Here is a 16171-nt window from a genome sequence, read left to right as displayed (position 1 = left end):
ACAAATATTTGGAAAAAATCAAAGGAAAATTTATTTATTTATTTTATAAAAAAAGATCTTTTAATTTCCTTGAACTGCTACGAGTGACTATAAAAGACTATATTTCCTGATATGATTGAACCCAGTTCTTTTGACTGTTTATTGTTCTGACCAAAATACCCTTAGTGTATTAGCTGTCGCAATAGTGTAATTAACTCAACCATTGTCCTCTACGTGTTGACGTGTCCGTTGGATCCCCTGTTGAAACACTAGTGGTATAGGTTCTTTTGTCTTTTTCCTCTCTAAATTGATTTAAAGTTCAAAATTAATTTATTTTCCAAAAATACATAATTTTAGGAGATAAATTTAATTATCTATAAAATAATAGAAATAATAAAATTATTCTTAAAAATTGATTGATAAATTTGATGTATTTATTTTAATATATATAAAAAATATATATAAGTATTGTTAATTGTTAATTTTTTATAAGGATATTTTAAATATGATAATTTTAAAATCAAAAATAAATAAATTTAAGAAAATATAATAATTTTAATAATTTTAAAATATAATAATTATATATTGAGATTTTAATTAGAATATCATGAAGTTTAAGGATCGTTTTGAAATATAGTCAATAGTATGAGAATCTTTGCTGCAATTAACCCTGAACAAAATGAGAGATCCTTCAAATTTAATTTTCGGTTTTACACCCTTGGATTGAGAATTTTAGAAGATGCGGACATAAATGATTAGCTGACTTTAAAGTTAGTTAGCTTGTCACATGGTTGGTTTATTAACGACTCTAATTATGTCACTTATTTATTTATTTATTTAGACTCCATGAAAAATAAAATAATCAAATAATAGGTTAATTTAAATATTAATCAACGTCGTGTTTATAGAAATTAAAACATATAATTAATAAATTTCCTTAGTTTTTATTATAAGTAATGTGTTAAATGTATATCTTAAATTATAAATTAAGCAACTCTTAACTAATGCTTATGAGCACTATATAATTTTATAATGTATAGAGTCGATTCGGAGTTATTCTAGTTTATACTTAAATACATTTCAATTTTTAGTTTGTTTGTATCTTGTAACAATTGATTCTTATTGTAATTTAATTAATATATTTTTGACATAAGAGTCGTGTATTCAAAAAGGGAATATATTACTGCACGAACTAAATGACCTTAGTAGTTAAGGGATTTGTTAGTATCTCTTGAGATTCCGGATATAAACATCGCATATATATAAGGATATAAATGTTTATTGTCAAATAGTTAGGTAGAATAAAGATCCAAATGCGATGGGCATATTATACAAAAAAAAAAAACTGTCATAACAACGCTCAATACATCTTAGGCAGAGAGAATACATAACAACTGATGAACAATAATATTAGCACCTCCCCACCAAAAACTGAAACAAAAGGGGTTAGGCCTGGGAAAATAAATTGGTCAATGAAATTTCTAATGAACCAAGCTGCAGATATATATTACAGGAAGCATCGAACAATCCGTGGTTTCGGTAGATAAACCCTGTGATCATCCACTCTTCTTAAGCTGACATCTCTTTTCAAAGAAATGTTTCTATATATACAGCTAAATTGCTTTAAAGTTTCACCTTTAAAGCATGTGCAGAAGGTCTTGGACGACTTCGGATATCGGCGGTCTGAATCCGGGCTCCCACTGCAAGCAGATTAGGTATAGATATGAGATGATTTCAGATATTCCAGGGATTTGACTCTCACATAATGCATGCTTCTAAAGTAGGGAGTCATAAGAAGTTTACCTGTACACATCTAGATATTATATCAGCAAAGCGTGACAATGACTTCACTGGATACACTCCGTTTAGGGTGACATCGACCATCCTAACTAATGCGTCGATATCGTGAAGCTGTGGAATTGCCCATCTAACAAGAAATTGCTCCCCCAGAGGGCGAGACCTAGAAATGTTGTTAATATAAGCTTGGAGTAAGGTAAAAGATTCAAATGGTTGATGAATTAACTTCACTCAAATGTTAACACGGATGTGAGATTTGGCTAACCTGTCGAAGGATTCTCGCCCTGTGAGAAGTTCTAACATTACAACGCCAAGGCTATAGACGTCACTCTGGCAAGTATACGTTCCAAACTCAATTTCGGGGGCTGCATAACCATACGATACAAAAAGGCTTCCCGAGAACTGAGAAATCATGCACCAATATTAGCCATGGTCTCATATGATTGTTAATACAAAAACACCAATAATATGCACATCTTAACAGTGTTCAAACAATAGTTGGAAAATCAATTCTCGTCCTCTCGCAGCATATTCCTCTATAGTTTCGTATCCATAACTATCATAGCTCCATTATCTTTTTTTCAACAAATTAGATTAATTTTTCTCACTGTTCGACTGCAGTCCTGAGTGTCCAATGGAAGCAGCTAAAGGGTATGATTGAAAGAAAATGGTCTGAAGTATCCAACAAACATTTATATTTGGTAGATCTGAATATCACAGAGATAAATACACAAGTTTATTAAAAATTACCTCACTTGTGGAGCCGGATGACAACAGAGGAGCCAAACCGCATTCTGAGAGACGAACAGCAAGCTTGTCATTGAGGAGGATATTCACAGACTTGATGTTCTTGTGCATAATGGGTGGGTTGACATACTTCATGCAGATACCTTATCAACACCGAGCGAAAAAAACAAATACTCAGCTTTTGATTGATAGGTGGCTTGAAAACATTGAGAATAAAGACATTCGTATAAGTCACGAGCACATAATTTTGGGCTCATCTGGGTTTCATTAAAGCATCATATAAAAGATGATACAACCTGCTCAAAGATAAAAGGCTAACTTACTGCATGGCTCTTGCAACTCCAAGTGCTATTCGAGCACGTGCATTCCATGAAAGATTCACATGCATCTCGTCATCAGCATGCAATGCATCATAGAGTGTCCCATTTTTGCAATATTGATAAACAAGTAACCGTTGGCCATACTCGTTACAGTAACCCACAAGCTCCACAATGTTTGGATGCCTAAGTTTAGAGATAGTAGATACTAGTTCAAGAAATTCGGCATCACTCTTCCACCTCGAAGCTCTAGTATCCAGTTTCTTGATGGCAAGTAGCTATGAAAGAGTACAAAAGAATGTCAAACAGACAGAAAATAGAGATTAGGAGGAAGTGAAAGAAACTCGCCGATAGTAACTTTCTGTCTCTCTTGAATGAAAAATGAAATAACAACTGAAGGGACATAAAGAAGGGAGCCTGTGTATACGGACAAACTCAATTGCACACCAAAGCATTGAAATCATCTTACCTTTCCATCTGGAAGCTCAGCCTTGTAGACGCCACCAAGCATCCCTTCTCCAATAAAATTTTCCTCTGCAAAGCTGTTTGTATACTGCTGGAGTGATGCAATGGAGAAGGCACGAACATTCAAAGAACATGACTCCCTAACTGTAGAAAAGCAACCAGGTTCGTTTTTTTCTGCGGGTATTATTGGGCTGACACTGCACTCCTCCACAGTGATAATTGAAGGTGGAGGTAGTGGTGGCCGTATTGACATGGATTTCACATCCACGCCTCCCTTGTTTATCTCATGTTTTTTCTTGGTCCTCGAACTTGCAGGCCTCGTAGTTGCATCAAGAATCTGTTCATCTTGTAACTTCGGACTCACTCCTGTATCTCCACTTTCTAGGCCAGACAAGTCTGCTGGGTTCAAGACTGCCACTTTATTAACTGTTGAACATAGTGCCTTTCAATTACAATAAGAGGGTAGACAAAAACAGATAATTTACAAGATCAATCACAAGGACAGACTATATTATCAAGTTACCTTTCTCTGTTTCATAAGCTGGTTGAGATGAAGATTTATGAATTTGATTAAGTGTTTTACCGGGGCTCTTACATGCATCCGCACCGTGATTATTAGAATTCTTGTTCCTTTTAAAGCATCTCCACACCAAAAGCAGAAACACTCCCAGAACATGAAGTGTTATAATCCCTGCAGCAGCAATCACAATAACCCTCTTGTTCGTCCAAAATTCACTTTCATTTGCTCTCCGAGGTAATTCTAGACTAGAAGAAGGTCCACCAGCTGGACGTCGCCTAGGTCCTTCTAAAGGAGATGGAGCCCTGGCCATAAATGGTGGAAGTGCTGGTGGTGGTGGTGAAGGAAGAATAGTGGTATTAAAGGGATTTCCATCATTCCTGCGGAGCAGATGTCGCGTATCATTAAGGAAGTGGTGGGGGTTGTCGCCAGATAGAGGTTGAACATGGAGATAAAAAAAATCATGCATTATAATCACGGTATGCAAGACAATCCAGGGATTAACCTGAAATTTGGAATATTCAGCAACTTTGGAGGTATAGGACCAGAAAGTATATTGTTCTCTACATTCCTACACAAGAGAAAGCGACAATTTGTAACAGTAAGCTACTTTCGGGTCAATGCTAGATCACTATTGGATGAAGAAAATTCAGAAGAAAAAGAGTACAAATCCGAAAGGGGAAGACTCTGTAAAACATCAAGGACCCCAGAAATTTTATTATTCTGCAAGTGCCTGCAACAGAAAAAGTATATATGATCCTAGATGATAAGAAGAATATATGCAATTCATGATAAAAAAAAATCGTATGAATCAATCTAATGCCCTCATCATTTAGTGAGATTAATACTCACAACGTGGTAAGAGATGACAAGTTCCCGAATGAGGGAGGCAACTGGCCGGACAAGTTGTTTCCTGATAGGTCCCTGAAACATAACATGTTGTCAGAATTAAACCTAGAAAAGCAAACAGGAAGAAAAAGCTATATGACTAAATAGCTTACAAGTTGACCAAAATCTTGAGCTGTTGTAAAGAATCTGGTATTTCACCACTTAAATGGTTATCATCCAAAAACCTGAAGAGAATGATAGTAGAATATTGAATAATAATGAGAAAATGGTTATAGCTGAGAGTATGATTTTGGAATAAGCAAGTTTGACTTAAACTTACAACTCTGTTAGTTGTGTTAAGGCAGACAAAGTAGTCGGGATGCTCCCATTGAACTGATTACCAGAAAGAAAACTAAAAGAAGAGGAAAACAAAGCCGATGCAATCATGGTTAAGCTTAGTATTAGAAAAGCGGGCAGCATTTGCTTATATTGGCTTATAAAGTATACTCAACCGATAAAATATAATAATCGTAGATGAACATACAGATTTCTGATGGTGGGAGGTATGCTGGATGGTATACTCCCTCCAATTTGATTGTGACTCAGATCCCTGCTTCATACAACAGCAAAAAGCAGCATAAGGCTCAATAAAGGAATATATAACAGCTTCGGGAATGAGCTAAACAATATTTGATATATGGAGTCGGCATACAGTTCAAGCCATATCCAAGAAGTGCAAAAGCTTAAAACAGCCAAAACGAAACATTCATCGATATGCATTTGCTCAATAGATGTGAATGAAACAAGCATAGCCTATTTCAAAGCTTAAGCATCTATGCTAAACCTTAGTCGCCAATGCTAATATGCACATCACGCGGAAACTATACATTGGAAAGAAAATTTCTTACACTACTATTATCGATTCGAACCCTCCAATGCCTTCATCCAAGACACCTCCCAGGTTCAACCCGCTCAGTCGTCTGAATAAACATAAGCTCAACAAATTGATACAAAATTCATCGATGAAGAAATGAAAATTATCAACAACAAAAAAAGTAAAAGGAAAACACCATTTACATTTCTGTAATATTGGAGAATACACATGAAACTCCCTGCCATCCTTCCTCACATGGATCTCCTCCAACAGGAATCCACCCAAGAAGTGGTGGGGAACCCAGGGAAGCATATAAGCTATTCATTGCTGAAACTGGGGAAACATACATAAAACAAAGAAAAAAAACAATTAAGGGTTCCTAATGAATTTCTTTGAGAAACCTCAAAGTTCCAACATTTAAATTAAAGCTGCTACATTGACATTTGCTAGAACTCGTACAATAAAAGAGATGAAGAAAATTATGCAAAAAGCAAGTTGATAAACTTCCAATTGCTGGTATTTTCTATCCCTTTCCACAAACTTTACCGACACCCAAAACACAGCATCATCATGCAACAATAACCAAATTCAAGAAAATAAAATAAAATAAATGATGCAAACATGAGCTAAGATACTTTACCATCACGAGGGTCAGTAGTTGCAGCAGAGAAAGGCAGAGTCAAAACCAGCAACAATCCAACACTTACAATCCCCCAACTCAAAAACCTCATTTGCTTGCTTAACAAAAAAAATTCAATATTTAAAAAAAAAAAAAAAAAACTCTCTCCTTTTCCCAGCGAAAGAAACCAAAAGGAACAAGCAATGTACGTATACAGTAATTCAAATTTATGGGTTTTCAAAGAACAGAAGAATTTAGGGTAGAAAGAGAAAGAGAGAGAGAGAGAGAGGGACAAAGGAAGCTGGTAAAGTGCAGTGCAGGAAGAAAGCAGAGAGAAGAGTGAGTGTTTTGATTGTTTTTATTTTTTATTTTAATTTTGGACTATCTTCTGTTTCCGTTAAACTAAGATTGAAGTGTTCTCCACTTGTTTTTGTCTCTACTTCTGTCTTAAATAGTTACGGGTAAACTAATTGTTTAGTACCTCATTTACCATTTTTATTCTATTTTGGTCTCTTAACTATATCTTTTATTTCAAAATCATACCTAATATTATGTTTTGATTTTATTCTGATCAATCATTATTAAAAAATTAACGGTGATGCTGATATGTCATCATAAGATAATACCACATCATTTTTTAAATTTTTAAATGTCCCGTCAATAGTTATGTTAATTTTATAAAAGTGAGTGACTAAAATTAAACTAAAATATACGTTAGGCATAATTTTGAAAAAAATAGTTAGGTGACTGAAACGGAATAAAAGTAATAGTTGAAATACTAAATATATAGTTTACCCAACAGTTAAAAGGTAACCCACGCCACGACCCACCAACGGCATGCAAGCTTCGTTTTTCTTGCCGCTCATTGTTTATCTTCCTAAATATCTTATATTAAATTCGATTAAATTTGGAGTTAAATCAAATTAAAATATTAAATTGTTTTATTTATAATATTATATTCGAAGTTTTATTGAAAATTTATTCTAATATTTTCGGATTAAAAAAATTAAAATTTTATACAGCATTTTCTTATATTAAAATGCCTTGAATGGTGTTATTAATTTTAAGCGCCGAACTACGAAATTAGTAAAGTTTCTTGTCCTTATGTAATCTTGTAATAAAGTTAAGACTTAAGAACATAAGGCTAATTATGGTTTATTGACTACTAAATATGTATCATTAACTTTTTATAAAACCAATAAAAATTAGGGTAAACTAAATTATTAGACACTAAATTTTAAGTTGTGTGTTGATTTTAGCATTAGATTTTAAAATAATTAAATTTTAGTATGCTTCAATTAGGACATCGAGCTGTTAGGTTGTTAATGAAGCGATGGTATTATTGTTTATTTATTTCTTTATATAAAAATGTCAACCGTTGTTGATGGTCAATCTGCTTCTATCACAAGTTTATATTTGTGTCAAAATTAATAACAAAACATTTAATATTAAAATCGATACACGACTTAATTCAAGAAATATTAACATAATTTTAAAAATCATGTATATTTTAAAATATATGCTTTTAAATTATTTATTCTAATCTTATGGACAAAGAGAAAAGAATATGTATTTTTTATTTTAAGAAGGAAAATGAATTATTGGCATAATTAAAACTTCAAAAAATTTAAAAAGTAAAGACCTAATTTGTATTTATTCATTTTAGAAATGATGTGATTGATGCGTGGAATAATTTGCGCTTTTCCCGGCTTTTATTTTGCTCAATTAACTCATATATTTAATTATATATTTAACAATTGTTTTTTACAAAAATGTGATCGTTCAAGGATAAAAGGAATCACTACCTGCTACATATGTATGCACACATGTTTTCTCTTTTTATAGCATTTCAATATATTTTAATAATTATTTTCTAATAACTTATAAATTTAATAATTATTTTTAAATAATTTAATAAGTTACGATATTACCCAGGGGCGGACTCAGGGGGTTGCCAGAGATAGCACGGGCAACCCCTCAAATTGTGAGGAACATTGATCAAATGTTATTATTTTAGTATTTTTATATATATATTTTGTGTTTTTTAGGTATAATCCCTATATTTCAGTTAAATTCTTATAGAAAAAAATTTTATACAACAAAATTGTCTACTTAGTGTTAATTTTTTCTAATTTTTTTTAATTAATACAAGTGTCACCTTTAATATTGTGCAACCCCTAAAAAAATTTATAAGAATTTTTTTGTGTAATCCCTGAATTTTTGTCCTGGGTCCGCCCCTGGTATTACCGATAAACTTAGTTTTAATATATATAACATAGTAACCATATTTATTTTTTCTTTCTTTTAGGTGGGTTCAATTCCTACCTAGTGACCCTTGTACAAATATAACGTTCCAAAAGCATAGCTTTGAGTCAAATATATGCACTTGTTATTCATTTAACGGTTCATTTTGACCTTTATTATATATTCCGCTCCTCTCCTATGAAACTAGGATTTGATTAGTGTTGACAGATTTATTGGCTTTTAAGAGAAACTAGACGATAACCTATTAACGGATCCTGATTAAGTTTCGGATTTAAGTAATTACATTTATCGAGTGTATATATATTATCAATGACTAAAAAATATTCATATATTATCTTATAATCACTCATTAAGAAGAAGTATTAGACACATTGTATGTTAAGTTTGTTAGTCGAACTTTTGATAGTTATTATAGTGTTTTCAAGTAAATTTGTTTAAATATCAAATTATTCATTTAAGTTCTAAAATTCACTTGAAAACTAAAAGTGTTTGAACAAAAATATTAAGGTTGGAAAATGGATTTAGAAAAAAAGACTTTTTTAAATTATGGACTTGACTTGGACTCAAATATCCAAAATATCAATCCTACCTAATCCAACTCAATTTCTATGATTTTTTGTGGCCTGAGATTTTAATATACTGTATTATATAAATTATATTAATTAAAAAATAAATTGTAATAACATATAATATTGCAGTATAAATATTAAAAATATATCAAGTGATTCATGTAAATTAAAAAAGGAAAATATAGAAAATTATTAAATATTACCACAAATATTACATGTAAAAACGTGAAACATGAAATGGTGGAAATTGACAGCAAGCAGCAATTCCATGCAACTGCCAAAGCCAGGGCAGTCCACCGAAAACTCTATATATAGATTCTATGGCCTAGAAGGAAAATAATAAGGGCAACTCTGATCCGAGTAGACATTCTTTGCTTTGTTCATAGAAAACCTCTTGCCGGAGAGTATAATCACGATCATTGTTCGGTGTTACATGTAGGAAGCAGTTTCTCGAGTTAATGGGATTGTTTGTGTTGACGTCGAGGCTACGAACGGGGTTCGGGGGGACAGGGAACAGGAGTCGGGTGAGCGATGAAAGTAGGAATCTCGTCCCCTGGCATTAAAACCGACACTCCGCTGGTGTATACTGTCATCTGCAGAAAACATAAAGTTGATAACCTTTCTATGTACTTTCAATCAAGATTAGAATGCTGCCTAGGAAATTCAAAGAGGAGATATAGGAGAAACTGTATAAAGAAACAAAAACAATAGACGTAGACAATGCAAGTCGGGATGGGATAGGTAAGTTGTAAGGAACTTTTTCGATACTTGAAGCAGAACAACGCAGCGACCGGTACATTTATTAAGGTCCCTATATGGTCTCTAAAGTTCGAGAAACGGTATCATGCAAAATGGGGAAGATGTAATTGCAGAAACAGCCATTAAGGACTTTTTATTTACAAGGCCACCAAATAAGACCCTACCTAGTGGACAGTTCCTAGACAAGCATCCTTTATTAAAGCAGCATGGACCTTACTGGTACTACTACTACTACTACCTTACGATCACAAATCGACAATCCAAATGTAGTCGCAGCTAGAAAAAATGAACAAATGGACAAAGCTTGAACCACTAATCATGCAGAATTGATGTTTTAATTGTCTGAAATAATAGCAAAACCATCACATTTAGTTATTTGTATCAAACATCAAACGTAAGATTATAAGAACGTAGAAGAGAGCAATCCACTTAGCAACAAGTAAATTACAACCAATCGGTATCATAAGTTCCCATTCGATGGTAGTTTAACATGATATAAACCTTTGCTTAATCTATTATTCTTAACTTAATAGAAAGGGGTTGTGCATTATCTCAAAAATCAACATGCGTATCAACATCGAATGTTAAAATAGTATTACTACCGATATCCCATCTGTCTCAAATTGGCTTGCAATTTCAGCAAATTTGCTAATTACATACACATTCTATCATGGCCTTAATAATCATCTATTCTACACTATAGCATAGGATGCATTTTCGGAATCGGCATTAAGCCAGATGAATAGCTTATGTGAACAGAATGTATTTTTTATGTTGATATATCGGCAGTATCCTAAAAGAATTGACCCGTTAATGCATCTGAAAAATATTAAGTTCCAACCCTCAACAAACAATTCTGATGTCCCCCCGACAGGTGCTGCTCAAAACACTATACCAGCAATATCATGTCTCAAAGATGCCAAGGTGTGAACATGGGTCCTTATCACAAAATCAAAACTTGGTGTATCATGTGCATTTATTAGACACCAGCGAGACTAGTCAGCACTCTAATATGACCGAACTCGACTATATTGAGCAATTTAGAAGGTTTTGAACATGCATCTAAAGTCTAAACAAACAATAAGCAATGCATCACTTGGAGATAACTCCCTTTAAATGCTCTATCCGATGCACCAAAAGCCACTGGAAACATAATGTAGACTAAAGATTTGTTGCATAATGCAGGACCACTCATAGGATACCGATCGAAATAATTAACACGAACTGTGATAGTTCCATCTAATTTGCTTTAACATCCCCCATAATGAAAGTGCATCACACATGATATCTTTAATCAGAGAATCCAAGGGGTCAAGTATAAGAATACAGACCAAGATTGATACCCCTAAAGCAAGGTCGCGAGTTCGAGGATCGTGGATGGAGAAAACAACTCCCAATACGATTATAAAAGTGCACATTATAAGGGCCGAAAGTAAAAGACAATTGACTGAAGCTTGTCCACCAAGGCTAACCACCGGTTCCCAATCCCAGGTACAGTCATGGTAAAATGGTGGGTCTAAACATAAACTATATATGTGTGTGGGTTTGTTATACTCTTCAAGGGTCCCCTGAAAGATGGGGCCATTGCCTAAATATCATAAATGCAACAACAGACAATTGACTGTTCCAAACAATGATCTTTGACTAAAAGATGCCATCTTGGCAATTGCATGAAAGAATGAAAATTTAAGCAACTGAGATACTTTATGCAACGAGGCACCAAATTGAGAGAGAAAAAAATATGCTATCAATGGCCATCTTTATAGTGTAAAAAGAAGAAATGACTGTTTGAAATAGTTGAAGGAAGAAAGGAGGGACTCCAAGGCAAAAAGAGAATTATTTACCATTGAGCTTACACAAAGCTAGAATTGCCTAAAAACGTCTCTTTAAGTACAAATTTAAAGGGAAATGTATATCCTTGAGAAGGCAAACAAATTTGAAGGCCAAAAGGAAGGATTTTTACTGCTATGTAAAATGTATGATGTAGAAAGAAGCTTGATGCATGTCATATGCTTGAAAATCAATTTCAAATAAAAATGAGAGAACTTCGAACATAATTGAAGAAAACCCAGATGGGGAAACAGAAAGAGCAACTCACTTTTGGTGATGGGTGGCTGAGTTTTCCATTGAAACCAAGCTGAGATTCAATGTCACCACCATGGTTAGGGTCACCAGGGGAAGAAGAAGAAAACGAGTTGGGTCTATGAAAGCGTTCGAAGATGGCCATTACTAAGAACATAGAGATGAGAATGGCGGTAGCAACAAAGCCAAAAGACACGGCATTGACTGAGTTATCAAAATGTCTCCACTGTTCTTCTTCTCTTTGTACATTCAATGGAGCTCCTACCGGTGACCAACTAAAGAAGTAGCTCTCTTCTTTCACCATTTCTACAGCAGGCTGAAAAAGAAAAAAGAAGAAGAAGACGAAGAAGAAAGAAAGCAGCTTTAGATCTTTACTCAGCACCCATCACCAAGCTACCTTCTTGTGAGACAGAGAAAGAATGGTTAAGAAAGGGATTTTAAAAATTGAATAGGCTTTACAAATTACACCATTCTCAATGCTCCTTGGAGTACTTAAACTGGTGAAGGGGCTGTTTGTTTATTTAACAATAATTAAGGTCGAATGATTTAAACGTTAATAATTTAAATGTTTTGTATGAATTAACTGTAAATGTAACATTATTTGAGAATAGTTCTGAATGTATTTATGTGTTGAATTATTTAATACTGTTTTATTGAATCAGTCAGCACTGAATTATTCAGCACTGAATCATTTAAAGGTATGAAACAAACATACTAAATGATAAATGATTCAATATTCAATGCTGAATGATTCTATTAAGAGTCAAACAAACAATCTCGAAGTCTCGGAGACTTTGCGACAGAGAGTAGAAGAGGGGAGCATGTGGTCATGTGGGGGGTATTTTTTACATGGAAGCTGACCTGGTACCGAGGAGTAAAATAGAGAACTTTGGTTTTTGAAGAGTTCTTTGTGTTTTTAAATAAATTTTACAAATCATCACTGAACTTTTTTTATCTCTTATTTTAATTATTAAATTTTAAAAAATTTCAATTTACTCATTAAAATTAAAATTTTAAAGATTGATTTTTTTTTTAATTCTATGCTAAATAATTAACGGGGTTATGACATGATTAGCAAGAGTTTTTTGATATATTTTGGTTAAAGGAGACGTGGGTTGAGATTAGCAAGGGTTTCTGGTAGAAGGAGTTGGTCAAGCACCTTCTAGTATTGACGAGGGTGTATTGGTGGATCTGGGCAGAGGTTAGAGTGTTGCGCCGCTTGAGGAGGTGCGCTGGGTGTGTGAGGCGGTTGAAATAATGGTTCTCCAACGATAGTTCTCAAGGCACTAGTTGATATGCAAGGGTCTAGGTAGTGGGATGGTAGCTTTGCGCAACTCTCATCTGACATAGGATGCAAGAAATTTCTGATTTTATTTTAAGTTTCTGATTCTGGTTTTTATTTTGGTTTTATGTGGTAATTAATATTTAGTTTAAAATATTTTTTGGATTATATAATCTTATAGGTTTGTGTGATTGAAGCGATAGTGGCTCAAGATGACGATGAACATGTAGTTGTTGTTTGATTTTAGACTGTTTGAAAGTTAGGAAAAGTGTTGGAGCATGGGTGAAGATGATCCGAAGTAGCATCGACGGAGAGATTCAATTGTTAAGGACGATGGAGAGTGAAAAAAAAAAAAAAATGATATTAATTAGGGTCTTCATGACCGTTCAAAATTAATAAAAGATGCTATAACATCGTACAGTTAGAAAGAAAACGTTTAAATGATAAACAAATTAATATTTAAAGTTCAGTAAATAAATTAAAAAAATTAAAATTTAGTGACCAAATAAAGAGAAAATAAAGATTAATTTATGTAATTTATCTTTTTTTACTATTAGCAACTTATAGTCCATAGAGCTTTGATATTTTTTTGGGTAGAATAAACAAAATTCTGGGTTTATGCAAGTTTAAGTGTTGAAATTGATTTGTCGTGTTTGCTTCGATTTTCATTTAATCAAGGTTCAGAAATATTGAAGAATCGAGAAAAGTAAACGAAAGAACACAAGAATTTTAACGAGGTTCGGCAATGTGCTTACGTCCTCGGTGCCTAGGCGGCGCTAGAAATGTCTTATAGGTTTAGGTTACATCTCTATTTACGTCCTCGGTCCCCTGTCCTCTTTACCGGTATATTTATGAGTCATACCTTACAAATCTCCACCTTGGCGAATATCCTACCCTTTAGGAAACATTCAATGTGGGTTGGGTTACCTTACTTATTTAACAACTCAAAACATTCAACAAGTCCAAGCAATGCTTGAACTTGTCTGTCGTAACTGGTTTGGTAAACATATCAGCGGCATTCCTATCACCTGTACCTTCTGAAACACAACTCTCTCTCGTCACTCAACTTTCTATATACCTGTAGCCAAGTGAATAGCACTTTGATTGTCGCAAAGCAACTAAACTCCACCTTGTTGAACACCCAACTCTTTCACTAAACCAGTGAGCCATAAAGCTTATTTTGCAGCTTCAGCCACTGCCATGTATTCAGCTTCAGTTGTAGATAGTGCCACAACAGATTGAACAGTAGACTTCCAACAAATAGGTCCTCCACCAAGAGTAAAAACATACCCTGTCATAGATCTTCTATTATCCAAGTCACCTGCATAGTTTGAATCCACATATCCTACAACCAAATGATTATCCCGCTAACTACCAAAAACAATACCATGTCCATAGTATCGAAAAATCCCTTGACTTGTCTTACCAGGTTTAGACATGTACTTACAAACTTCGGACTTGTCTTCCAGTGTTCGGGCAGTGTTCTGATGAGAGCTTAAAGTGATTCGCCAATGGAGTGCTAACTGGTTTTGCGCTGCTCATCGTAAACCTTTCTAGCATTTTTCACAACATAACCCTGTTGACATAGCCACAGTTTCCTTGAGTCTCTTTCCCTTTAAATTTCCATTCCAAGAATTTTCGTTGCAGCACCTAAATCTTTCATATCAAATTCCTGACTCAATAAGGTTTTCAAACCGATAACATCATCCATGTTCTTCGTAGCAATCAACATATCATCAACATACAGTAATAGAAAAATAAAAGAACCATCATCAAGGCTCTTAACATAGACACATCAATCATACTCACATCGGTTGTAGCCAATCGTGATCATATAGGAGTCAAATCGTTTATACCACTGTCTCGGAGACTGTTTCAACCCGTACAAAGATTTATTCAATCTGCAAACTAAATGCTCGTTTCCAGGTTGAGTGAAACCTTCAGGTTGTCGCATGTAGATCTGCTCCTCTAAATCACCATGCAAAAAAGCAGTTTTAACATCCATCTGCTCTAAATGCAAATCCCAACTAGCCACCAATGCAACTACTGCTCGGATTGAAGTGTGTTTGACCACAGAAGAAAAAATTTCATCATAATCAACTCCTTTCTGCTTTGAAAAACCCTTTGCTACCAAGCGAGCCTTGAAATTCTCCCCCTCTTTTTCAGTTACTGCTGGTTTCTTCTTATACACCCATTTGCAACCAATCGGCTTCTTACCCTCATGAAGGGGAACTAACTCCCATGTACGATTGTGATTCAAAGACTCCACCTCCTCAACCATGGCAGCCATCCACTTGTCGTTTTCCTGACTAGTAACTGCATCATGAAAAGTAACCGGATCATCACTGCTAACAGTAAGTGCAAAAGAGACCAAGTCTTCAAAACCCAATCTGTTCGGAGGCTTTATATTCGTCCGTCTCACCCTGTCTCTGGCGAGACTATAATCCTGCAAATCATCCGTAGCGAAACTACCAGAAGTTGGTTGAGAAGTTTATGTTTTCTCAACTGGAAACTGCTCGAAATCCACCACTGTTGTGCCTGTCTTCTACTGCAACATGGTTCATCAAAAACAACATCTCTATTGATCACAATTTTCTTCGCAACTGGATCCCAGAACTTGAATACTTTGACACCTTTCTTGTAACCCAGAAAAATGCACTCCTTCAATTTTGCATCAAGTTTGGATCTCTCATCAGCAGATACATGCACATAAGCAGGACAACCAAAAATCTGTAAGTGATCAAAACTAACTTCATGACAATTCCATACCTCTTCTGCAACTTTCCCAGCCAATGATGCCCTTGGCAATCTATTGATAAGATAACACTCCATGTTAACAGCCTCGGCCCAGAAGTGTTTGGGAAGCTTCGCATTCAACCGCAAACATCTGGCTCTTTCATTCAACGACCTGTTCATCCGTTCCGCAACACCATTCTGTTGTGGTGTCTTGCGCATTGTAAAATGCCTCTTAATCACGTGCTCCTTACAGAAGTTTAGAAACTGTGTATATGTGTACTCTGTACCATTGTCAGATCGCAAACACTTGATTTTTCGTCCTGTTTGGTTTTCTA

The 16171-nt window shown here is 34.5% G+C and overlaps 1 protein-coding gene and 1 pseudogene across 2 annotated transcripts; both read right to left on the bottom strand.

The window, feature by feature from the left end:
- Nucleotides 1-1538: 1538 nt before the first annotated feature.
- On the bottom strand, nt 1539-6493 carry LOC120210537 (annotated as a pseudogene).
- LOC120210538 lies at nt 1580-12186 on the bottom strand. 2 transcript variants are annotated; one of them, XR_005524508.1, is made up of 3 exons: nt 11835-12186; nt 9282-9570; nt 1580-1592 (listed from the first exon to the last, which is right to left on the bottom strand). XR_005524508.1 is itself a non-coding variant. In XM_039209251.1 (2 exons), the coding sequence occupies exons 1-2, from the start codon at nt 12120-12122 to the stop codon at nt 9463-9465; spliced, it is 396 nt and encodes a 131-aa protein (XP_039065182.1). In that variant the 5' UTR covers nt 12123-12186; the 3' UTR covers nt 9256-9462. The 2 variants fall into 2 exon arrangements, 1 of the variants encoding a protein (XP_039065182.1); XM_039209251.1 differs by lacking the exon at nt 1580-1592 and having other exon boundaries at nt 9256-9570.
- Nucleotides 12187-16171: the final 3985 nt, after the last annotated feature.

Source organism: Hibiscus syriacus, unplaced genomic scaffold, assembly GCF_006381635.1.
Source record: "Hibiscus syriacus cultivar Baekdansim isolate YM2019G1 unplaced genomic scaffold, ASM638163v2 tig00109925_pilon, whole genome shotgun sequence".
In the NCBI taxonomy this organism is placed as follows: Eukaryota; Viridiplantae; Streptophyta; class Magnoliopsida; order Malvales; family Malvaceae; genus Hibiscus; species Hibiscus syriacus.
The sequence above is the reverse complement of the archived record's forward strand: the minus strand, read 5'-3'. Positions and strand labels throughout refer to the sequence as shown.

Bases quoted from the DNA above. Each gene is read 5' to 3' on its own strand.
- LOC120210538 (XM_039209251.1), bottom strand. From the start codon at position 12,122: ATGGTGAAAGAAGAGAGCTACTTCTTTAGTTGGTCACCGGTAGGAGCT. The intron at 9,571-11,834 runs GTGAGTTGCTCT...TGTTTTCTGCAG, and splicing joins TCAGCCACCCATCACCAAAA to ATGACAGTATACACCAGCGG.